The sequence below is a fragment of the Myotis daubentonii genome, chromosome 8 (genome assembly GCF_963259705.1).
Source record: "Myotis daubentonii chromosome 8, mMyoDau2.1, whole genome shotgun sequence".
Taxonomy (NCBI): Eukaryota; Metazoa; Chordata; class Mammalia; order Chiroptera; family Vespertilionidae; genus Myotis; species Myotis daubentonii.
The window spans coordinates 37,738,595-37,756,937 of NC_081847.1; the positions used below are offsets into that span (position 1 = coordinate 37,738,595).

Sequence of the window (18,343 nt, forward strand, 5' to 3'; positions counted from 1 at the left end):
GCTTCCCACTGTAGTTTTTTTTTTTTTTAGGTTCTATAACTTTATTTTTTTTTAAGTACATGTATTCTTTTTTTTTTTTATTGCTTAAAGTATTACAAAGGGTATTACATATGTCTCCTTTTTTCCCCCCGCCCTTGACAATCCCCTGGCCTCCCCTACCCCCAGTGTCTTATGTCCATTGGTTATGCTTATATGCATGCATATAAGTCCTTCGGTTGATCTCTTACATCCCCTTCTGCCCCCCTACCCTCCCCGGCCTTCCCGCTGCAGTTTGACAGTCTGTTTGAGGCAGCTCTGCCTCTGTATCTATTTTTGTTCATAAGTTTGTAATGGTCTTTATTATCCATGAATGAGTGAGATCATGTGGTATTTTTTATTTATTTATTTTTAAAATATATTTTTATTTATTTATTTATTTATTTATTTATTTATTTTTATTGCTTAAAGTAATACAAAGGGTATTACATATGTGTCCATTCCCCCCCCTCCCGCACTAGACAGTCCCCTAGCCTCCCCTATCCCCCAGTGTCTTATGTCCATTGGTTATGCTTATATGCATGCATACAAGTCCTTTGGTTGATCTCTTACCCCCCTACCTCCTGTCCCCCAACCCTCCCTGGCCTTCCCGCTGCAGTTTGACAATCTGTTTGAGGCAGCTCTGCCTCTGTATCTATTATTGTTCAAAAGTTTATAATGGTCTCTATTATCCATGAATGAGTGAGATCATGTGGTATTTTTCCTTCATTGACTGGCTTATTTCACTTAGCATAATGCTCTCCAGTTCCATCCATGCTGTTGCAAATGGTAAGAGTTCCTTCCTTTTTAGAGCAGCATAGTATTCCATCGTGTAGATGTACCACAGTTTTCTAATCCATTCATCTTCTGATGGGCACTTAGGCTGTTTCCAGATCTTAGCTATGGTGAATTGTGCTGCTATGAACATAGGGGTGCATATATCCTTTCTGATTGGTGTTTCTGGTTTCTTGGGATATATTCCTAGAAGTGGGATCACAGGGTCAAATGGGAGTTCCATTTTCAGTTTTTTGAGGAAACTCCATACTGTCTTCCATAGTGGCTGCACCAGTCTGCATTCCCACCAGCAGTGCACAAGTGTTCCTTTTTCTCCACATCCTCTCCAGCACTTGTCGTTTGTGGATTTGTTGATGATAGCCAGTCTGACAGGTGTGAGATGGTACCTCATTGTTGTTTTGATTTGCATCTCTCGGATGATTAGTGACTTTGAGCATGTTTTCATATGTCTCTTGGCTTTCTGAATGTCCTCTTTTGAAAGGTGTCTATTTAGGTCCTTTGCCCATTTTTTGATTGGATTGTTTATCTTCCTTTTGTTAAGTTGTATGAGTTCCCTATAAATTTTGGAGATTAGGCCCTTATCAGATATGACATTGGCAAATATGTTTTCCCACACAGTGGGTTTTCTCGTTGTTTTGTTGATGGTTTCTTTTGCTGTGCAGAAGCTTTTTATTTTGATGTAGTCCCATTTGTTCATTTTTTCTTTAGTTTCAAGTGTCCTAGGAGCTGTATCAGTGAAGAAATTGCTTCGGCATATGTCTGAGATTTTGTTGCCTTTGGATTCTTCTAGAATTTTTATGATTTCCTGTCGTACATTTAAGTCCTTTATCCATTTTGAGTTTATTTTATGTATGGTGTAAGTTGGTGGTCTAGTTTCATTTTCTTGCATATATCTGTCCAATTTTCCCAACACCATTTATTGAAGAGACTATCTTGGCTCCATTGTATGTTCTTGCCTCCTTTGTCAAATATTAACTGAGCATATTGGTTCGGGCCGATTTGTGGGCTCTCTATTCTATTCCATTGATCTATATGCCTATTCTTGTGCCAGTACCAGGCAGTTTTGAGAACAGTGGCTTTGTAATGCATCTTGATATCTGGTATTGAGATCCCACCTACTTTGTTCTTTTTCAGGATTGCTGCAGCTATTCGGGGTCTTTTTTTATTCCAGATGAATTTTTGGAAAGTTCGTTCTAGATCTCTGAAGTATGCCGTTGGTATTTTAATGGGAAGTGCGTTGAATTTATAGATTGCTTTGGGTAGTATGGACATTTTAATGATGTTGATTCTACCAATCCATGAACACGGTATGTTCTTCCATCTGTTTATGTCTTCCTCTATATCTTTTTTCAACGTCCTGTAGTTTTCTGAGTGGAGGTCTTTTACCTCTTTAGTTAAGTTTATTCCTAGGTAGCTTAATTTTTTTGGTGCGATGGTAAACGGGATTGTTTTTATAATCTCTCTTTCTGAAAGTTCACTATTGGTGCATAGAAATGCCTCAGATTTCTTGGGGTTAATTTTGTATCCTGCTACATTGCCAAATTCATGTTTTAAGTCTAGTAGCTTTTTGATGGAGTCTCTAGGGTTTTGTATGTATAATATTATGTTGTCTGCAAATAAGGACAGTTTTACTTCCTCTTTTCCAATTTGGATGCCTTTTATTTCTTCTTCTTGCCTAATTGCAATGGCTAACACTTCCAGTACTATGTTGAACAGGGGTGGTGAGAGGGGGCATCCCTGTCTTGTTCCTGTCTTTGGGGAAATGGTGTTAGTTTTTGTCCATTGAGTATGATGTTGGCTGTGGGCCTGTCATATATGGCTTTTATTATGTTGAGGTATGATCCTTCTACTCCTGCCTTACTGAGAGTTTTTATCAAAAATGGGTGTTGAATTTTGTCAAATGCTTTTTCTGCATCAATTGATATGACTATGTGGTTCTTATCTCTCAATTTGTTTATGTGATGTATCACGTTTATTGATTTGCGGATATTGTACCATCCTTGCATTCCTGGGATAAATCCTACTTGGTCATGGTGTATGATCTTTCTGATGTACTGCTGGATCCGATTTGCTAAGATTTTGTTGAGGGCTTTGGCATCTATGTTCATGAGGGATATTGGCCTGTAATTCTCTTTCACTGTGTTGTCTTTACCTGGTTTTGGTATTAGGGTGATGCTGGCTTCATAGAATGAGCTTGGAAGTGTTCCTTCCTCTTGAATTTTTTGTAGTAGTCTGAGGAGGATAGGTTTTAGTTCTTCCTTGAATGTTTGGTAAAACTCCCCTGTGAAGCCGTCTGGTCCTGGGTTTTTGTTTGATGGAAGCTTTTTGATGACTGCTTCAATTTCTTCCATAGTTATTGGCCTGTTGAGATTTTTAGATTCTTCCTGATTGAGTTTTGGAATGTTGTATTTTTCTAGGAATTTGTCCATTTCCTCCAGGTTGTCTAGTTTGTTGGAGTAGAGCTGTCCATAGCATTTTTTTAACAATCATTTGTATTTCTGTGGGGTCTGTTGTTATTTCGCCTCTATCGTTTCTGATTTTGTTTATTTGGGTCCTCTCTCTTTGCTTCTTGCTGAGTCTGGCTAGAGGTTTGTCAATCTTGTTTATCCTTTCAAAGAACCAGCTCTTGGTTTCATTGATTTTCTGTATTGTTTTTTTGGTCTCTATGTCATTTATTTCTGCTCTAATCTTTATTATCTCCTTCCTTCTGCTCACTCTGGGGTTTTCTTGTTGCTCTCTTTCTAATTCTTTGAGTTGTAGAGTTAGATGATTTACTACCATTTTTTCTTGTTTTTTGAGATAGGCCTGTAGAGCTATAAACTTCCCTCTCAGGACTGCTTTCATTGTGTCCCATAGGTTTTGGATTGTTGTGTTTTCATTGTCATTAGTTTCCAGGATGTTTTTAATTTCTTCTTTGATCTCATTGATAACCCAATCAATATTTAATAGCATGCTATTCAGCTTCCAGGTGTTTGAGTATTTTGGGTTGTTTTTATTATAGTTTATTTCTAATATTATGCCATCGTGGTCTGCGAAGATGCTTTTTATGATTTCAATCTTCTTGAATTTGGGGATACTTTGCTTGTGACCCAATATATGGTCTATTTTTGAATATGTCTTATGAGCACATGAGTAGAATGTATATTCCCTGGCTTTGGGGTGAAGTGTTCTGAAGATGTCTATTAAGTCCATCTGATCTAGTGAGTCATTTAGGATTGCTGTATCTTTGCTGATTGTTTGTCTAGAGGACTTATCCAGTGCTGTCAGTGGTGTATTAAAGTCCCCTACTATGATTGTATTGTTGTCGATCTCTCCTTTGATATCTTCCAGGAGTTTTTTTTATGAATTTGGGTGCTCCTGCATTGGGTGCATATATGTTTACCAGGGTTATATCTTCTTGTTGTATTGATCTCTTTAGTATTATGAAGTGGCCTTCCTTATCTCTTGTTATGGCCTTCACTTTGAGGTCTATTTTGTCCGATATAAGTATTGCTACCCCAGCTTTCTTTTCCTTACCATTTGCCTGAAAGATATTTTTCCATCCTTTCACTTTCAGTCTGTGTGAGTCCCTTCTAATGAGGTGGGTTTCTTGTAGACAGAAGATGTATGGGTCATGTTTTTTCATCCATTCAGCCACTTGATGTCTTTTGGTTGGAGCATTTAGTCCATTTACGTTTAAAGTTATTATTGAGAGGTACTTGTTTGTAGCCATTTCTTTTTGTGTGTGGCTGTTTTCTTTCTGAGCTTTTTATTTCTTCTTTTTATACCAGTCCCTTTAGCATTCCTTGCATTGCTGGCTTGGTGGTGATAAACTCTCTTAGTCTTTTTTTGTCTGTGAAGCTTCTTATTTCCCCTTCAAGTTTGAATGATAGCCTTGCTGGATAGAGTATTCTTGGATTCAGTCCTTTGCTTTGCATCACTTTGTAAATTTCTGTCCACTCTTTTCTGGCCTGATGTGTTTCTGTTGAGAAATCATTTGATAATCTAATGGGAGAGCCCTTGTATGTAACTTTCCGTCTCTCTCTTGCAGCCTGTAAGATTCTCTCTTTGTCCTGAACATTTGCCATGGTAATTATGATGTGTCTTGGTGTGGGTCTTTTCGGGTTCACCTTGTTTGGGACTCTCTGGGCTTGTGTGACTTTTTTCTTCCCCACCTCAGGGAAGTTTTCTGATATTATTTCTTCGAATAGGTTTTCTAATCCTTGTTCATCTTTCTGTTGTTCTGGCACCCCTATTATTCGTATGTTGTTTCGTTTCATGTTGTCCCAAAGCTCCCTTAGGCTCTCCTCCTGTCTTTTAATTTTTTTCTCCAATTGCAGTACATTTTGGGTGTGTTTTGCTTCCTTGTATTCTAATTCACTAATTCCGTCCTCCGCTTCTCCTAGTCTACTGTTGATACTTTCAATGGTGTTTTTTATTGCAGCTATATCACTCTTCATTTCTTCTTGGGTCTTACTTAAGTTGTTGATTTTTTCGTGTGTTTCTTCTAGCTTCTTCCATATGTTATTGATTTTTTCATCTGTTTCTTCTTGCTTCTTGCATAGGTAGTTGACTTTTTCATCTGTTTCTTCTTGCTTCTTATAGAAGTTGTTGATTTTTTCCTCCATCCGGTTTATGCATTCTAGGACCCTTATTCTGAATTCTTTTTCTGTCATGTTGCATGCCTCTGTATTACTTAGCTGCTTTTCTGGAGAGTCCTCCTTCTCTTTCCTTTGGGGGTTTCTTTGTCTACCCATGTTTGATCTCACTGACATATCTAGACGTTGAGTCGTTCAGTGGCTGCTCCCTGGGTGGCAGTGACTCCTTGGTCTGTGGTTGTTCTTCGGGCGGTTGCAGTAGCAGCTGCTCCTCAGTTGTCAGCAGCTCCTCTGGTGGGTGCTGTTCACAGCTGTGGTGGCTCTTCTGGCTGGTGGGGGGAGGCTTCACGTACAGCTGCTGTTCCTCAGCAGAGGGTGTGGTGCTCAGGAGGCTGCTGTTGCTTGGATCTGCTGTGTTGGTTTAAAGGCACAAAATACAACACAACAAGGCACCACGTACCAGGCACTAAACACAAATATATTCACGATATTAATAACCCCAAATAAAGGTGACCACCCAAATGAAGAGAATTAGGGGATAAGGAAGAATGAAGAGAAAAAGATAAAAGAGAAAAAAGAAAAGAAAAGTAGGGACCAAAAAAAGGAGTGCAAAAATGAAATTGGGAAAAAGGATGGGGGAAAATAAAAGCGAGAAAAGAAAAGAAAGAAAAAAAAAGAGCGAAAAGAGAGAATGAAGTGGAAGAGGGGAAGAGACTTTTTATATGAGGAGAATACTCCTATAGAACCGCCACTAATCCCAACAAATTCCAGCAACAGCTCCCTGGAGATGGATGCAAACTAGAAACAACTAATAATATAACGATGAAAATAGAATGGAGAACACTAATCCCAAAATAAAATAAAGAAAAAATAAAATGGCACTTTAAAAAATGGTAAAATGGTAGCAGTAATAATACTGGTTAAAAATAAGAAGGCAGTAATTAAAAGGGTAAAATTGGGTGATGGATAAAGAAGAAAAAAAAAGAAAAAATATTGGTTTCTTAGTTAAAAGGTGAAAAAAGAAAAAAAAAATTTGCAGTAGTGAAGGTCCTTCAGTTCTTCTATTCTTCAGTCTGGCTCGCCTTTATAGTCCTGCCAGGTATTCAGGAGAGTGTTGAGTTTCCCTGCGATACACTGTTCCTCTGTGTTGTAAACCACAGTCCTTATTTTAAAGCAGGTCGTATTTGTTTCCCAGACTGCCTTATTTTGTATTTAGCAAAGAGTCAATTTTTGGCTCAGCCTCTGGGTGGCAGTGTTCTGGGGTTGGCCTCTGAGGCTATATGGCTTCTCTATCGCATTTAAAACTGATTTGGAGAGGTCAATTATCCAGAGCTGGTTCCTTAATAGTTACCCGCTCTGTGTTGTTGCTGGGATTGAAAATCCCTCTATAGGCCAGACCCTGTTAACTCCCAGGGACTGATCAGATTATTTTAATCCTTGATCTCATTCAGGGTGGAATCTGGGTGTGGCTGTGCTCCTTGCCTGGGGGCTGGGGGGAGGAGTCTCACTCTCCAGAGAGAATGGCTGCCCCAGTCCTGGGCTCAGGGGTGTCTCAGCACTCAATTCGCTGCCACCTCTCCTGCCCCCCCTTCTCTCCTCAGTCTCTCCCCAGATTCCACTCCTCCGCACCCTCTCCCTCTCTTCAGCACAGGTGAGTCTCTGTATCCGAAATATCTTATGAACAGGATTCAGTGAAAACAAACAAACAAACGCCGGGCTGCGGAAACGGGGAAGGCTTGGTTTCTGTAAGCTCTTCTCTTACTGGCACTGCATGGTCTGGTCAGCTCTTCAGGCTGCCCCCTTTAGGCTCCGTCCTCTGTGATCACAGAACCCAGCTCTCAAATCCCCCGGCGGCGCCAGGAATCCCATGGATCTCCTTTCCCCAGTCAGGGGCTGTGCCTGTCCCAAGGGACGCGGCCGCCTGCCACGCGGTCTCCCTCCGACCCTCTGGGCTCAGAGGTCTGGCAAACTTTCCTGCCCAAATCCCTGTTGTTTTTTTTTACCTTTCCAGGGGAGTTCTGCCCTTCCCGGCTGCAAACGGTCTCACCAGCTGAGCAATTTTGCCAATTCGGGGTGGGTGTTATTAGTTTCAGCTGCTCACTCCATTTGCTCCGGGACACGACCTGGGTCGCATCTGCCTATATCGCCGCCATCTGGATTAAAAAAAAAAATCTAAAATATATTTTTATTGATTTCAGAGAGGAAGGGAGAGGGAGAGAGAAGTAGAAACATCAATGATGAGAATCATCTATTGGCTGTCTCCTGCATGTCCCCTACTGGGGATCAAGACTGCAACCCAAGCATGTGCCCTTGACTAGAATCGAACCTGGGATCCTTCAGTCTGCAGGTCGATGCTCTATCCACTGAGCCTAGCCAGCTAGAGCTAGATATATAATTTTAAAGAAAAGATTACAGTTGTAGGTGAAGTTCCTCACCATCCCACTCCCTTTCTCATCACTGGTAGCTACTTTCCTGAGGTTGATATGTACCCTTCCTATCTATATATTTAAATTTTATTACATATGGATATATACATAGCTATGGGAAGTATCCAAGAGCAACTGTATAGTATGCGGCACATTTTTTAAAATGGCATAAATGTCATCGTATTTCACTTTTCCCCACTCAAAATTATGTGTGAACTTTATCCACATTGACATATACAGCTAGTGCTATTTTCAGTCCTGTGACTGCACTATAATGTGTTGATGTGTTCCCTACTGATGGAGACCAGTTGTTTTCAGCTTTCCACCGTTACAGTGTGCCATGGTCACCCTCACGGCTATCTTCTTGTGCACATGTGTAAGTTTCTCTAAAGTGTATATATAAAGTGCATACAATTTCTTGATTGTAAAGGACACACATCCTCAACTTTAAAAAATACTGCCAACTTGCTCTCCAACATAGTTGCATCATGTTTTTCTTTCCCCAGTCTGATAAGTGCAAATGGTATCGTGTTACTGTAATTTCCATTTCTATTATTTCTAGTGGTATTCAGAATCTTTTCATTATGTATAGGTAATTTGAGTTTTCCCTTTGAATTACCTGTTCATATCATTTGTTCATTTTTTGATTGGGTTATTATTATTTTTATTTGTAGGATTTTCCCCCCTCCTTCCCCCCTCCCTCCCTCCCCCCCTCCCTCCCTCCCTCCCTCCCTCCCTTTTGGAGAGCAAGAGGGAGGGAGAGGGAGAGGGAGAGGGAGAGGGAGAGGGAGAGGGAGAGAAACATCAATCGGCTACCTCCTATACACCTCCTACCGGGTATTGTGCCCGCAACGTGGGCAGGTGCCCTGACTGGAATCAAACTGGCAACTTTTTGGTGAATGGGATGACAGCCAACCAACTGAGCCACACTGGCCAGGGCTGTAGAATTTTTAAAATTAAAATTCTGGTTACTAATCCTTTGTAATAATAATTCTTTATAATTCTGGATAGTAGTGCTTTGTTAATTATATGCATGGCAAATATATTCTTCCAATCTTAAGTTTGTTTTTTTTTGTTTATGATATCCTTATTATCAGAAGTTAAAAAAATAGTTTTTGCATTTTTAAAATTATGGAAATTTTAAAAAATAAAGGTTGAAATATATATAATGATCATCCCTTAGATTTTACAGTCAGCATTTTGCCATATTGGCTTTATGTGCTTATGTGCATGTATGCAGGTGTATGTTTGCTGAATCATTTAAAAACTACATTATATATATATATATATATATATATATATATATATATATATATATATATATTGATTTCAGAGAGGAAGGTAGAGGGAGAGAGAGATAGAAACATCAATGATGAGAGAGAATCATTGATTGGGTGCCTCCTGCATGCCCCACACTGGGGGCCAAGCCTGCAACCCAGGCATGTGCCTGGACTGAGAATCAAACTGTGACCTCCTGGTTCATAGGTTGACACTCAACTACTGAGACATGCCGGCCAGGCAAGGTGCATACTTTAAGAGCACAACCACAATACTAAGAAAGTTAAAATGAATTCCCTGTATCACCTAATATCCAGTCATATTCAATTTCCTTATTTGTTCCTAAAATGTATCTTACAGATTTTTATGATGAATTACGGTCCAGTCAAGGTTTTATTTTGCATTTGTTTGTATGTTTCTTGAGTCTTAATCTAAAACAGCCTCCACACCTTGTTCTCTATTCCTCGTGAAATTGACTTTTTGAAGAAACTGGGTTAGATAACTTGTAGGTTGTTTCACATTCTGGATTTGCTTCCTTATTCCCTGTATTTACTTGCAGATAGAGAGTGACTGCCTTTATTCCCAAATTCGTATTTGGGACTTGTTTTCAGTTCCAATTCCAAATTCCCAGGGAAAAGATCAGATGGTCCCATCTTACAGTAGGTGTTATGTTAGTTTTCTATGCTGCTCTAACATATTACCACAATTTAGTGGCTTACCACTGCAAATTTATTAGCTTATATAGCTGAGAAGTCTGGCATGAGTTTCTCTGGGCTCAAATCAAGGTGTTAACAGGGCTGTTCCTTTCTCAGAGTTCCAGGGAAAAATCCATTTCCTTGACTTTTCTAACTTCTAAAGACTACCTACATTCCTTGGCTTGTGGTCCCCTTCCTCTATCTTTAAAGCCAGCAATATTGCATCTATCCATCATTCTTCCCTCAGATCCACCTAATTCCCAAGTTCAGGCTCTCTGCATCACCCCTCACATCCTGTCTTTACTTTTGCTCTTTATTTTTTGGACCAAGGTGAAGGACTTGACATTTAACGAAAGCTATACTGGTTAATATTTTAACAACTGCCCCTTGGGGAGGCAGATGCCCCCATTTAGGAATTGCCGGTCTTTTTTTTTAAATTAAATCTTTATTGTTCAGATTATTACAGTTGTTCCTCTTTTTCCCCCCATAGCTCCCCTCCACTCATTTCCCACCCCACCCTCCCCCCTCCCCCTCCCCCCACTGTCCTCATCCATAGGTGCACGATTTTTGTTCAGTCTCTTTCTGCATCCCCCACACCCCTTTCCCCCCAAGAATAGTCAGTTCACTCCCTTTCTGTGCCCCTGATTCTATTATAATCACCAGTTCATTCTGTTCATCAGATTATTTATTCACTTGATTTTTAGATTTACTTGTTAATAGATGTGTGTTTGTTGTTCATAGTTTGTATCTTTACCATTTTCTTCTTCTTCCTCTTCTTAAAGGATACCTTTCAGCATTTCATATAATACTGGTTTAGTGGTGATGAACTCCTTTAGCTTTTTCTTATCTGTGAAGCTCTTTATCTGACCTTCAATTCTGAATGATAGCTTTGCTGGGTGAAGTAATCTTGGTTGTAGGTTCTTGGTATTCATCACTTTGAATATTTCTTGCCACTCCCTTCTGGCCTGCAAAGTTTCTGTTGCGAAATCAGCTGACAGTCGTATGGGTACTCCCTTGTAGGTAACTGACTGTCTTTCTCTTGCTGCTTTTAAGATTCTCTCTTTGTCTTTTGCTCTTGGCATTTTAATGATGATGTGTCTTGGTGTGGTCCTCTTTGGATTCCTTTTGTTTGGGGTTCTCTGCGCTTCCTGGACTTGTAAGTCTATTTCTTTCATCAGGTAGGGGAAGTTTTCTGTCACTATTTCTTCAAATAGGTTTTCAGTATCTTGCTCTCTCTCTTCTTCTGGCACCCCTATAATTCTGATGATGGTATGCTTGAAGCCGTCCCAGAGGCTCCTTACACTATCTTCATATTTTTGGATTCTTTTTTCTTTTTGTTTTTCTGGTTGGGTGTTTTTTGCTTCTTCGTATTTCAAATCTTTGACTTGATTCTTGGGATCCTCTAGTCTGCTGTTGGGAGTCTGTATAATATTCTTTATTTCAGTCAGTGTATGCTTAGTTGGTCCTTTATCACAACCTCGAGGGTCTCATTAGATTTCTTGAGGGTCTCATTAAGTTTATTGGCAGTTTCTAGAAAATTCTTGAAAAACCTTAAAAGTGTGGTTTTGAACTCTATATCCAGTCGTTTGCTTTCCTCCATTTCTGTCATTTGTGTCCTGTTTCTTTGTCTCCGCATTTTTTTATGCTTCGCTGTGTCGATAGAGTGGCTTTCTGTGCTAGGTGTCCTATAGGACCCAGTGGCTCAGCCTCCCCAATTACCTGAGGTAGACACTCTCTTGGTGCACCCCCTTGTGGGCTTTGTGCACAGTCTTGTTGTAGTTAAGCCTTGATTGTTGTAGGTATCACTGGGAGGGATTGACCTCCAGGCCAATTGCCTGTGAGAATCAGCTGTGTCTGCAGTGGGAGATCTTCTGTGCTGGAGACACTCCTCTGGGGCAAGGCTTGCTTCAGTGGGGCTTTGGTGCTCACTGAGTCTTCCCCCTCAGTGTGTCCTTTATGAATCTGAGGAGCTGCAATCAGGATGGTCCCACTCTGACCACCGGGCACACTGGCTCGTAATTGCCAGTCTTTATGTGGCATAAATATTCCCACTGTGGGCAGTTTCAAGCTACCAGTATGATTTCAATAGTCTTGAAAACTTCCTGAAAATGTAATAATCACTCCAGCACCCCACTGCATTTAATCCTATTACATTTCATCTTCTGCACTATCCAGCCTGCTGTTCATGGTTGAAAACAGAGTTTTCACTGCTCATGTTTGTTTTGTTCCCACAGGGACTGTACCGGCTCATCCTAGATATCATTGTGATGATCCGAGTATGTAAAATGTTCCGCCAAGGCCTCAGAGGATTCCGGGAATATCTGATCACTGAGACTGCTCGCAGAAGGCACCCTATCTTCTCCTTCTGGGATGTAAGCAGCTGGACTCAGCAGGATTATCAGGGTTTAAGGGGGGGTCCTATAAATAGCACCCCACTCCCCAGTCCCAGTTCTGTGCCATCTGAGAAAGAAGACAAAAGGTAAAGCAGAAGGGAGAATTCAACTATCACTTACATTAATGATGACATTTATATTGGAGAAGATGACTTGGACCATCAAGTGAGAGGTTTACCTAATACTGAACCCCAAAGTTAGACAGCCTTGCACAAGCAGTCACAAGCAGTGTTAGACCACAGCAGGTCTCCACTACAGCAGCGGAGCCTCCAGCCTTAAGCTCCCAGCAGAGAAGGGCAAAGCAGAATATGAACACAGAGGGAAGGGGAAGGGGGTGATCATGCCACTTCTCCTTGTACATCTACCAAGGAGTTTGTCACTCCTCAGTATGGAAGGCCAGGGGCTGGTAGTGTTCAACTAGCACAACTCACTCCATGTGGAAGCAAACATTGGGAGTGGGAAAGGAGCCATCTCTATTCCAACAGTGATCAAAAGAGCCAGAAGCAATCCAGTTGAGTTTTCGAATGTCCACCAGCCATTTACCTCCTCTCCCTTCTTTCCTGTCTCCTTACTTAAATGAGAAGGGAACATTTGCTGGGCCGTTTGCTCTGGTGACCATGTTTTCTAGATTTTCTAGAATGTACCCATTTTAAATGTTTTATCCCAAAGGTAGATCATGAGCCCCTTTTTGGCTCAGAAAAGTTGATCACCATTCCGTTAACTTATTCTGGTTCTCCAAAGTTGTTTTCATTACTATCAAGGGCTCCAAAGTTTTCCCTGCCTATTTTCCTGGAGTGACAGCCTCTGCTTCCTCCTTGCATGCAGCGATTTACTCCAAGAAATTTCCCAAAGTGGTTTCTGAAGGAAAGTAGCCAAGGAGAGGGAGAGTGGGGTGGTGGTAATAGGGCAAAGGAAGGTTGTCTTAGATTGCTTTTTTTTTTTTTTTAAATCTTCACCCAAGGATATTTTCCCACTGATTTTAGAGAGAGTAGAAGAGAGAGGGAAAGACAGAGAGAAATATCAATGTGAGATAAACACATCGATTGGTTGCCTCCTGCATGTGCCTGATCAGGGCCTGGGCCTGGGAGGAACCTGCAACCGAGTTATGTGCTCTTGACCAGAATGGAAGCCAGGACCCTTGGGTTCACAGGCCTATGCTCTATCCACTGAGCCAAACCAGCTAGGGCTTAGATTGCTTTCTAAGGCCCAGCAGGTAATATAACTATATGTGTGTGGCTTGGTTTAAGATGTAGCAGAAAGGGCCTGTGGCCAGTTGGAGAGGAAGGGCATGCCCCATTTAAAGACATTTAAATTAATATATTTTGAAGACACTGTGTTGGCCAAACCAAACAAGTCCACAGCCAGATTCTGTCCTATCGTTGGGCCCTGAGCTGGGAAGGGGTAGAATAGAAAAATTGTAACCTGAGAGACTGAGATTAGTTCTCAGGAAGGACATTCTGACTCAGGGTGCCATGCAGTGGTGAAGTGAAGGGCCCTGGCAACCAGGAGTCCTTGGTTACCAGCAGACCTGGGCTGATGCTTGGGCAGTTGGAAGCTGAAAATCAGAGTTAGTTTTGTCATCAGGGGAGTGTGAAGCTAAATCTAACAACATTGCCCAGTTAGGGTGGCCTTGAGCAGAAGCCTCTCAAGGGGAGTTGATAGTGTCATGTGACTGCTGGGCAGAGAGCTGGAGGGCTGGAGCATAGGGTCTGGCAGAGAGAGCCAAAGACTGGTTTCAGTGGAGTATGTAAATCTGGATCCTTCTGAACATTACCTCTTTCCTTCATTGGCCCCCTGAGAATCACCAAACTATAAGTGAGGGGAGAGCACAGAGATCTGAGTGGGCTCTGGGAAAGGACATGAGGACTAGCTAGCAGCGGTTCTCAACCTGTGGGTCGCGACCCCTGAAAATACATCCTGCATATCAGATATTTACATTACGATTCGTAACAGTAGCAAAATTACAGTTATGAAGTAGCAACAAAAATAATTTTATGGTTGGGGGTCACCACAACATGAGGAACTGTATTAAAGGGTCGCAGCATTAGGAAGGTTGGGAACCACTGGGCTAGAGAGATGTGTGTGTGAGTGTGTATGTGTGTGTGTGTGTTGGGGGCAGGGGGGAAGTCTTGGTTTGGCCCTGTATGGTGCTCAGGGCCTTGTTTGTCCTTTTCTTTCAGCCCTACACCCTCTACATATTTCTCCCTGCTCTCTCTGTCCCTTTCTCTACTCTTTCCACATCTTCTCTGCATCTGTTAGGAGATGGGGTTTAACTAGTTCATCCCTAAGACCTTTTCCTCTTCCTCCTGGCCATCCTCTAGACGGGAGCCATTTATTTGCTGGGTAATCCTTGGGCAAGTTCTTCACGCCATTCAAATCCAAAAGGGGGCGTAATGCCTGCTTTGTTTTAAAGGTGAAATGGAGTAAGATAAGGAAGATGCTCCATGCCTGGTTCGTTACAGGTGGTCAATGAAGGTTGGCTTCGTTTGTTTCTTCCTTTTTATCCCTCCTTTCTGTTGTTTTCTTTCCCTCTATCCTTTCCCTTTTGTTTCTTTCCCCTCTTACTTTTCTCTCTTCATGCTTCCTCTCTTTATTCTCCTTTCCTCTCTACACCCCCATCTTTTCTCTTCACAACAATTTGTTGTCACTGCTGGGCCCAAGTTTTGTGCTGAGTTGACCTTTGGAGCAGAGGTGGACATGAGAAGCCATGCTGTTAGGCTTCCCATGGCTTCCTGTGTACCACAGTGGTCCGGGTATGCAGAAGAGTTTCGATGCAGAATTCTATGCAGTCTTGTTGATTATCCTTCCTGTTCCTCCTCCTCCTTTTTTTTTTTTTTCCAGAAAAAGAAGCAAGGCCGAATCACATTTGATACCATGGACTTCGTGGCAGAGTCGGTATGCATGGTTCTGACTTTGATGTTGGGAATTTTCTTTCAGCATCATGGCCTGGAAGAAGCACTGGGCTGGGCAGCAGAACCTGGGTTCAGTCCAGGTTCTGTCACCAGCGCAGTGTGTCACCTTGAACTAGCCACTTAGTTTCCTCATCTATAAAACAGGTGATCTCCGTGATCCCTTCCGAGACTGTGAGCCTCCCCCCACCCCACATGTTTGTTGCTTTATAGCTGAGCAGAACCAGCAGGGAGAGCTCCTGCACTTGGACCTGTGGGAAAACAGCAGAAGGCAGAGCAGAGGATGTGAGAGCCCCAGACAGAGGAGAAATAATCAGGGTGGTGGGAGAAGCACTGGCCTGTGCGAATTCTGGCTTTGCCCCAAACTCTCCAAAAGATGTTGGGCACACTTGTCCCTGATCTGGGTGTAAGATGGCCATCCTGATGCGGAAATGCCTTATAACTGGGTGAGGCTTTGAACTGTGTGACTTGTTCTCTGAATTTTAAGAATCATGGCTACCTTTCTAGCTTCTCCCTACCAAATGCTGGATATTAATTAAAATTTAAAGGGACCTACCTATTAAATAAGGAAGATTTGAATTTCTCATCAGTGAAGACCTAACTTGACCCATGGAGTAGCCATGTTGGTTTTTCTCTCAGGGAAAGGAAGCTGGACAGAGCTTTATAACTGTTACTAGGACGACCTGTGCCACCCTGCCCCACTTCTTTCTTCATTTGGAGCCAAGGTGTGGCTTCTGTTGCCTGTCTCTCCTGGGCATAATCTAATTTCTTATGCCACATTATGAATGAAGCACAATTAAGTCATCCAAATTCTGTTTTATTTGTTATTTTTTTTCAGCTTTCCCAAATGGCCAGTGTCTGATGCTGGGCACTGAAGTTTACCCCCAAGTTTTGCCCTTCAGACAGGAGAAACTAGGGCCTCTCTGAGAGTTATAGAACTCTAGAGATGAAGACAATTCTGTGTATAACAGGAGAGAGAGTGAAGAGGGCACAAAGGAAAAATCCATTGTATAGGCAAGGCCTCTCAGCCTCTTGAATGACTCTGACTCCAACGCAGAGACAAAGAGTAGAGACCCAATTTAATAACCTGCCCTTTGAGTGACTGCAAATGGTGCTGGTTTCTTTTCCAGATGATGAAAAGTTTGTAAAATCCATTGTGGTGATAGTTGCACAACTCTGTGAATATATTAAAAATAATTGAATTGTACACTTTAAATGGTGAATCAAATGGTATATAATTATTCAATCAAGCTGATCCACACACACATATATTTATACATATATAACCTGCACCTCAGGGCAGCACTTGGATTGCGACCAAACACTAAAACTCAATATAATCCATACTGGGACTCTGTTAATGAGAAACTTTTTTTTAAAAAAATATTTTTTATTGATTTCAGAGAGGAAGGGAGAGGGTGGGAGAGATAGAAACATCAATGATGAGAGATAATCATTGATTAGCTGCCTCTTGCATGCCCCCACACTGGGGTTTGAGCCCACAACCCGGGCATGTGCCCTTGACTGGAATTGAACCTGGGACCCTTCAGTCCACAGGCCGACACTCTATGCACTGAGCCAAACCAGCTAGGGCAATAACAAAATTCTCAAAAAGAACCCTTAGAATTATAGAGACTTAGAATCTAGACCAGGGGTGGGCAAACTTTTTGACTCAAGGGCCACAATGGGTTCTTAAACTGGACCGGAGGGCCGGAACAAAAGCATGGATGGAGTGTTTGTGTGAACTAATAAAAATTCAAAGTAAACATCATTACATAAAAGGGTACGGTCTTTTTTTTTTTTTAGTTTTATTCATTTCAAATGGGCCGGATCCAGCCCGCGGGCCGTAGTTTGCCCACGGCTGATCTAGACTCATTTATTATAGCAATTGTGAGACATTGGAAACAATGGATACATTTTTAAAAGCTCTATATATATAAAAGGCTAAGTGTCTGTCCATTCAACTGGTAGCTATAATGCATACTGATAACCAGGGGGCAGACGCTTAACTCAGGAGCTGCCATGATGTGCACTGGCTATTTAAAAATAAACGGCACCGTGGACCTGGAGCTGACAAACCAACACTCGGCTTCTCCCAAGTGGGACACAGGCCCTGCCACCATCCTGGAGTAACACCCCACCAGATCACAGCCAACACTGCCAGGACCCCATGGCACAAATGGTGCTCGTGGCCCAACCCCGCCCCCCCCCCCAAATGATGGCTGTGGGTGCTGGGTAATGACGTCACATAGCAATGCCCAGCTTCCTCTCCCTAGCGACTAGCATCCTTAGAGTTTCTTCAGCCCAGGAACCCAACTTTCTTTATAGCCAGGTGCAAACATTTTACAGTTTAACCAAAAATTTGTGAAGCGTTTTCCCGTGCTTCATCTCATTTGATCCTCATAGAAGTCCTGGAGTAGGTAGGTAGGAGACTCTGTAGAATCCTATTTTCTTTTTATTAGCAAGACGCAAATATCGGTATTAAAATATTTCCTTTCAATGTTCACAAATCTGTGCACCGGGACACTAGTAGTTTATAAAAGAACATTGAGCGAAAAAAAGCAGGTTGCATAAATGATGTCTGCAGTCTGACAGTTATATGAATAAAAACCAAACAATTCTATACATATTGTGTGGGCACATGTATAAGTGTGTGTGTGTGTGTGTGTGTGTGTGTGTGTGTGTGTATATATATATATATAAAATAGAGAAATATGCTAATTAACCAGGACACTGTAATGGGTCCACCGGACAGGAGGAGGTTGCACAGGCAGTGCCGGGGGGGGGGGGGGGGGGGGCGGGGTGGCAGGGGCCTCCATGTGCCTGTGTTGGGGGAGGGCCTGATCAGCAGCAGCTTTGGCTGCTGCAAGGGCCAGAGAGGGAGGCAGGGTCAGACCCGCAGTGGGCCGAGGCTGCTGCAGGGTCCGGGGAGCAAGGCAGGGCCAGACCAGCGACTCGAGGGTGGGCGGCGCTGCGCGATTTCAAATCGCGTGCTGGGCTCCTAGTAATGTAAAAAATGGTAAACTCTGGTGATGGAGAGCAAATCTGTATGAGGGGTGACATGATGCAAGGTGATTTTAACCATTATATATTGATTCTTCATGGAAAATATAGTCATTTATTACTTGTGTTATTTTCAAAGAGTTTATTTATAAATAAGAAAAAGACAGGAAACAAGTATGTCAGATGTTAATGGCTAGCTTTGGGTGGTGGGATTAAGGCAGTCCCCCCCTTTTTTTTATCCTTCCTGTATGC

General features: G+C 42.1%; 1 protein-coding gene across 2 annotated transcripts in view; it reads left to right on the forward strand.

Moving 5' to 3' along the window:
- The window catches only part of CNBD2 (cyclic nucleotide binding domain containing 2), a 65,705-nt gene that overhangs the window by 1,958 nt on the left and 45,404 nt on the right, over positions 1-18,343 (forward strand). For both annotated transcript variants that reach the window (XM_059706036.1, XM_059706037.1), the window contains exons 2-3: positions 12,021-12,158; positions 15,021-15,074. In XM_059706036.1, the coding sequence (XP_059562019.1) occupies positions 12,021-12,158; positions 15,021-15,074 (192 nt within the window). The remainder of the gene's footprint in view (positions 1-12,020; positions 12,159-15,020; positions 15,075-18,343) is intronic.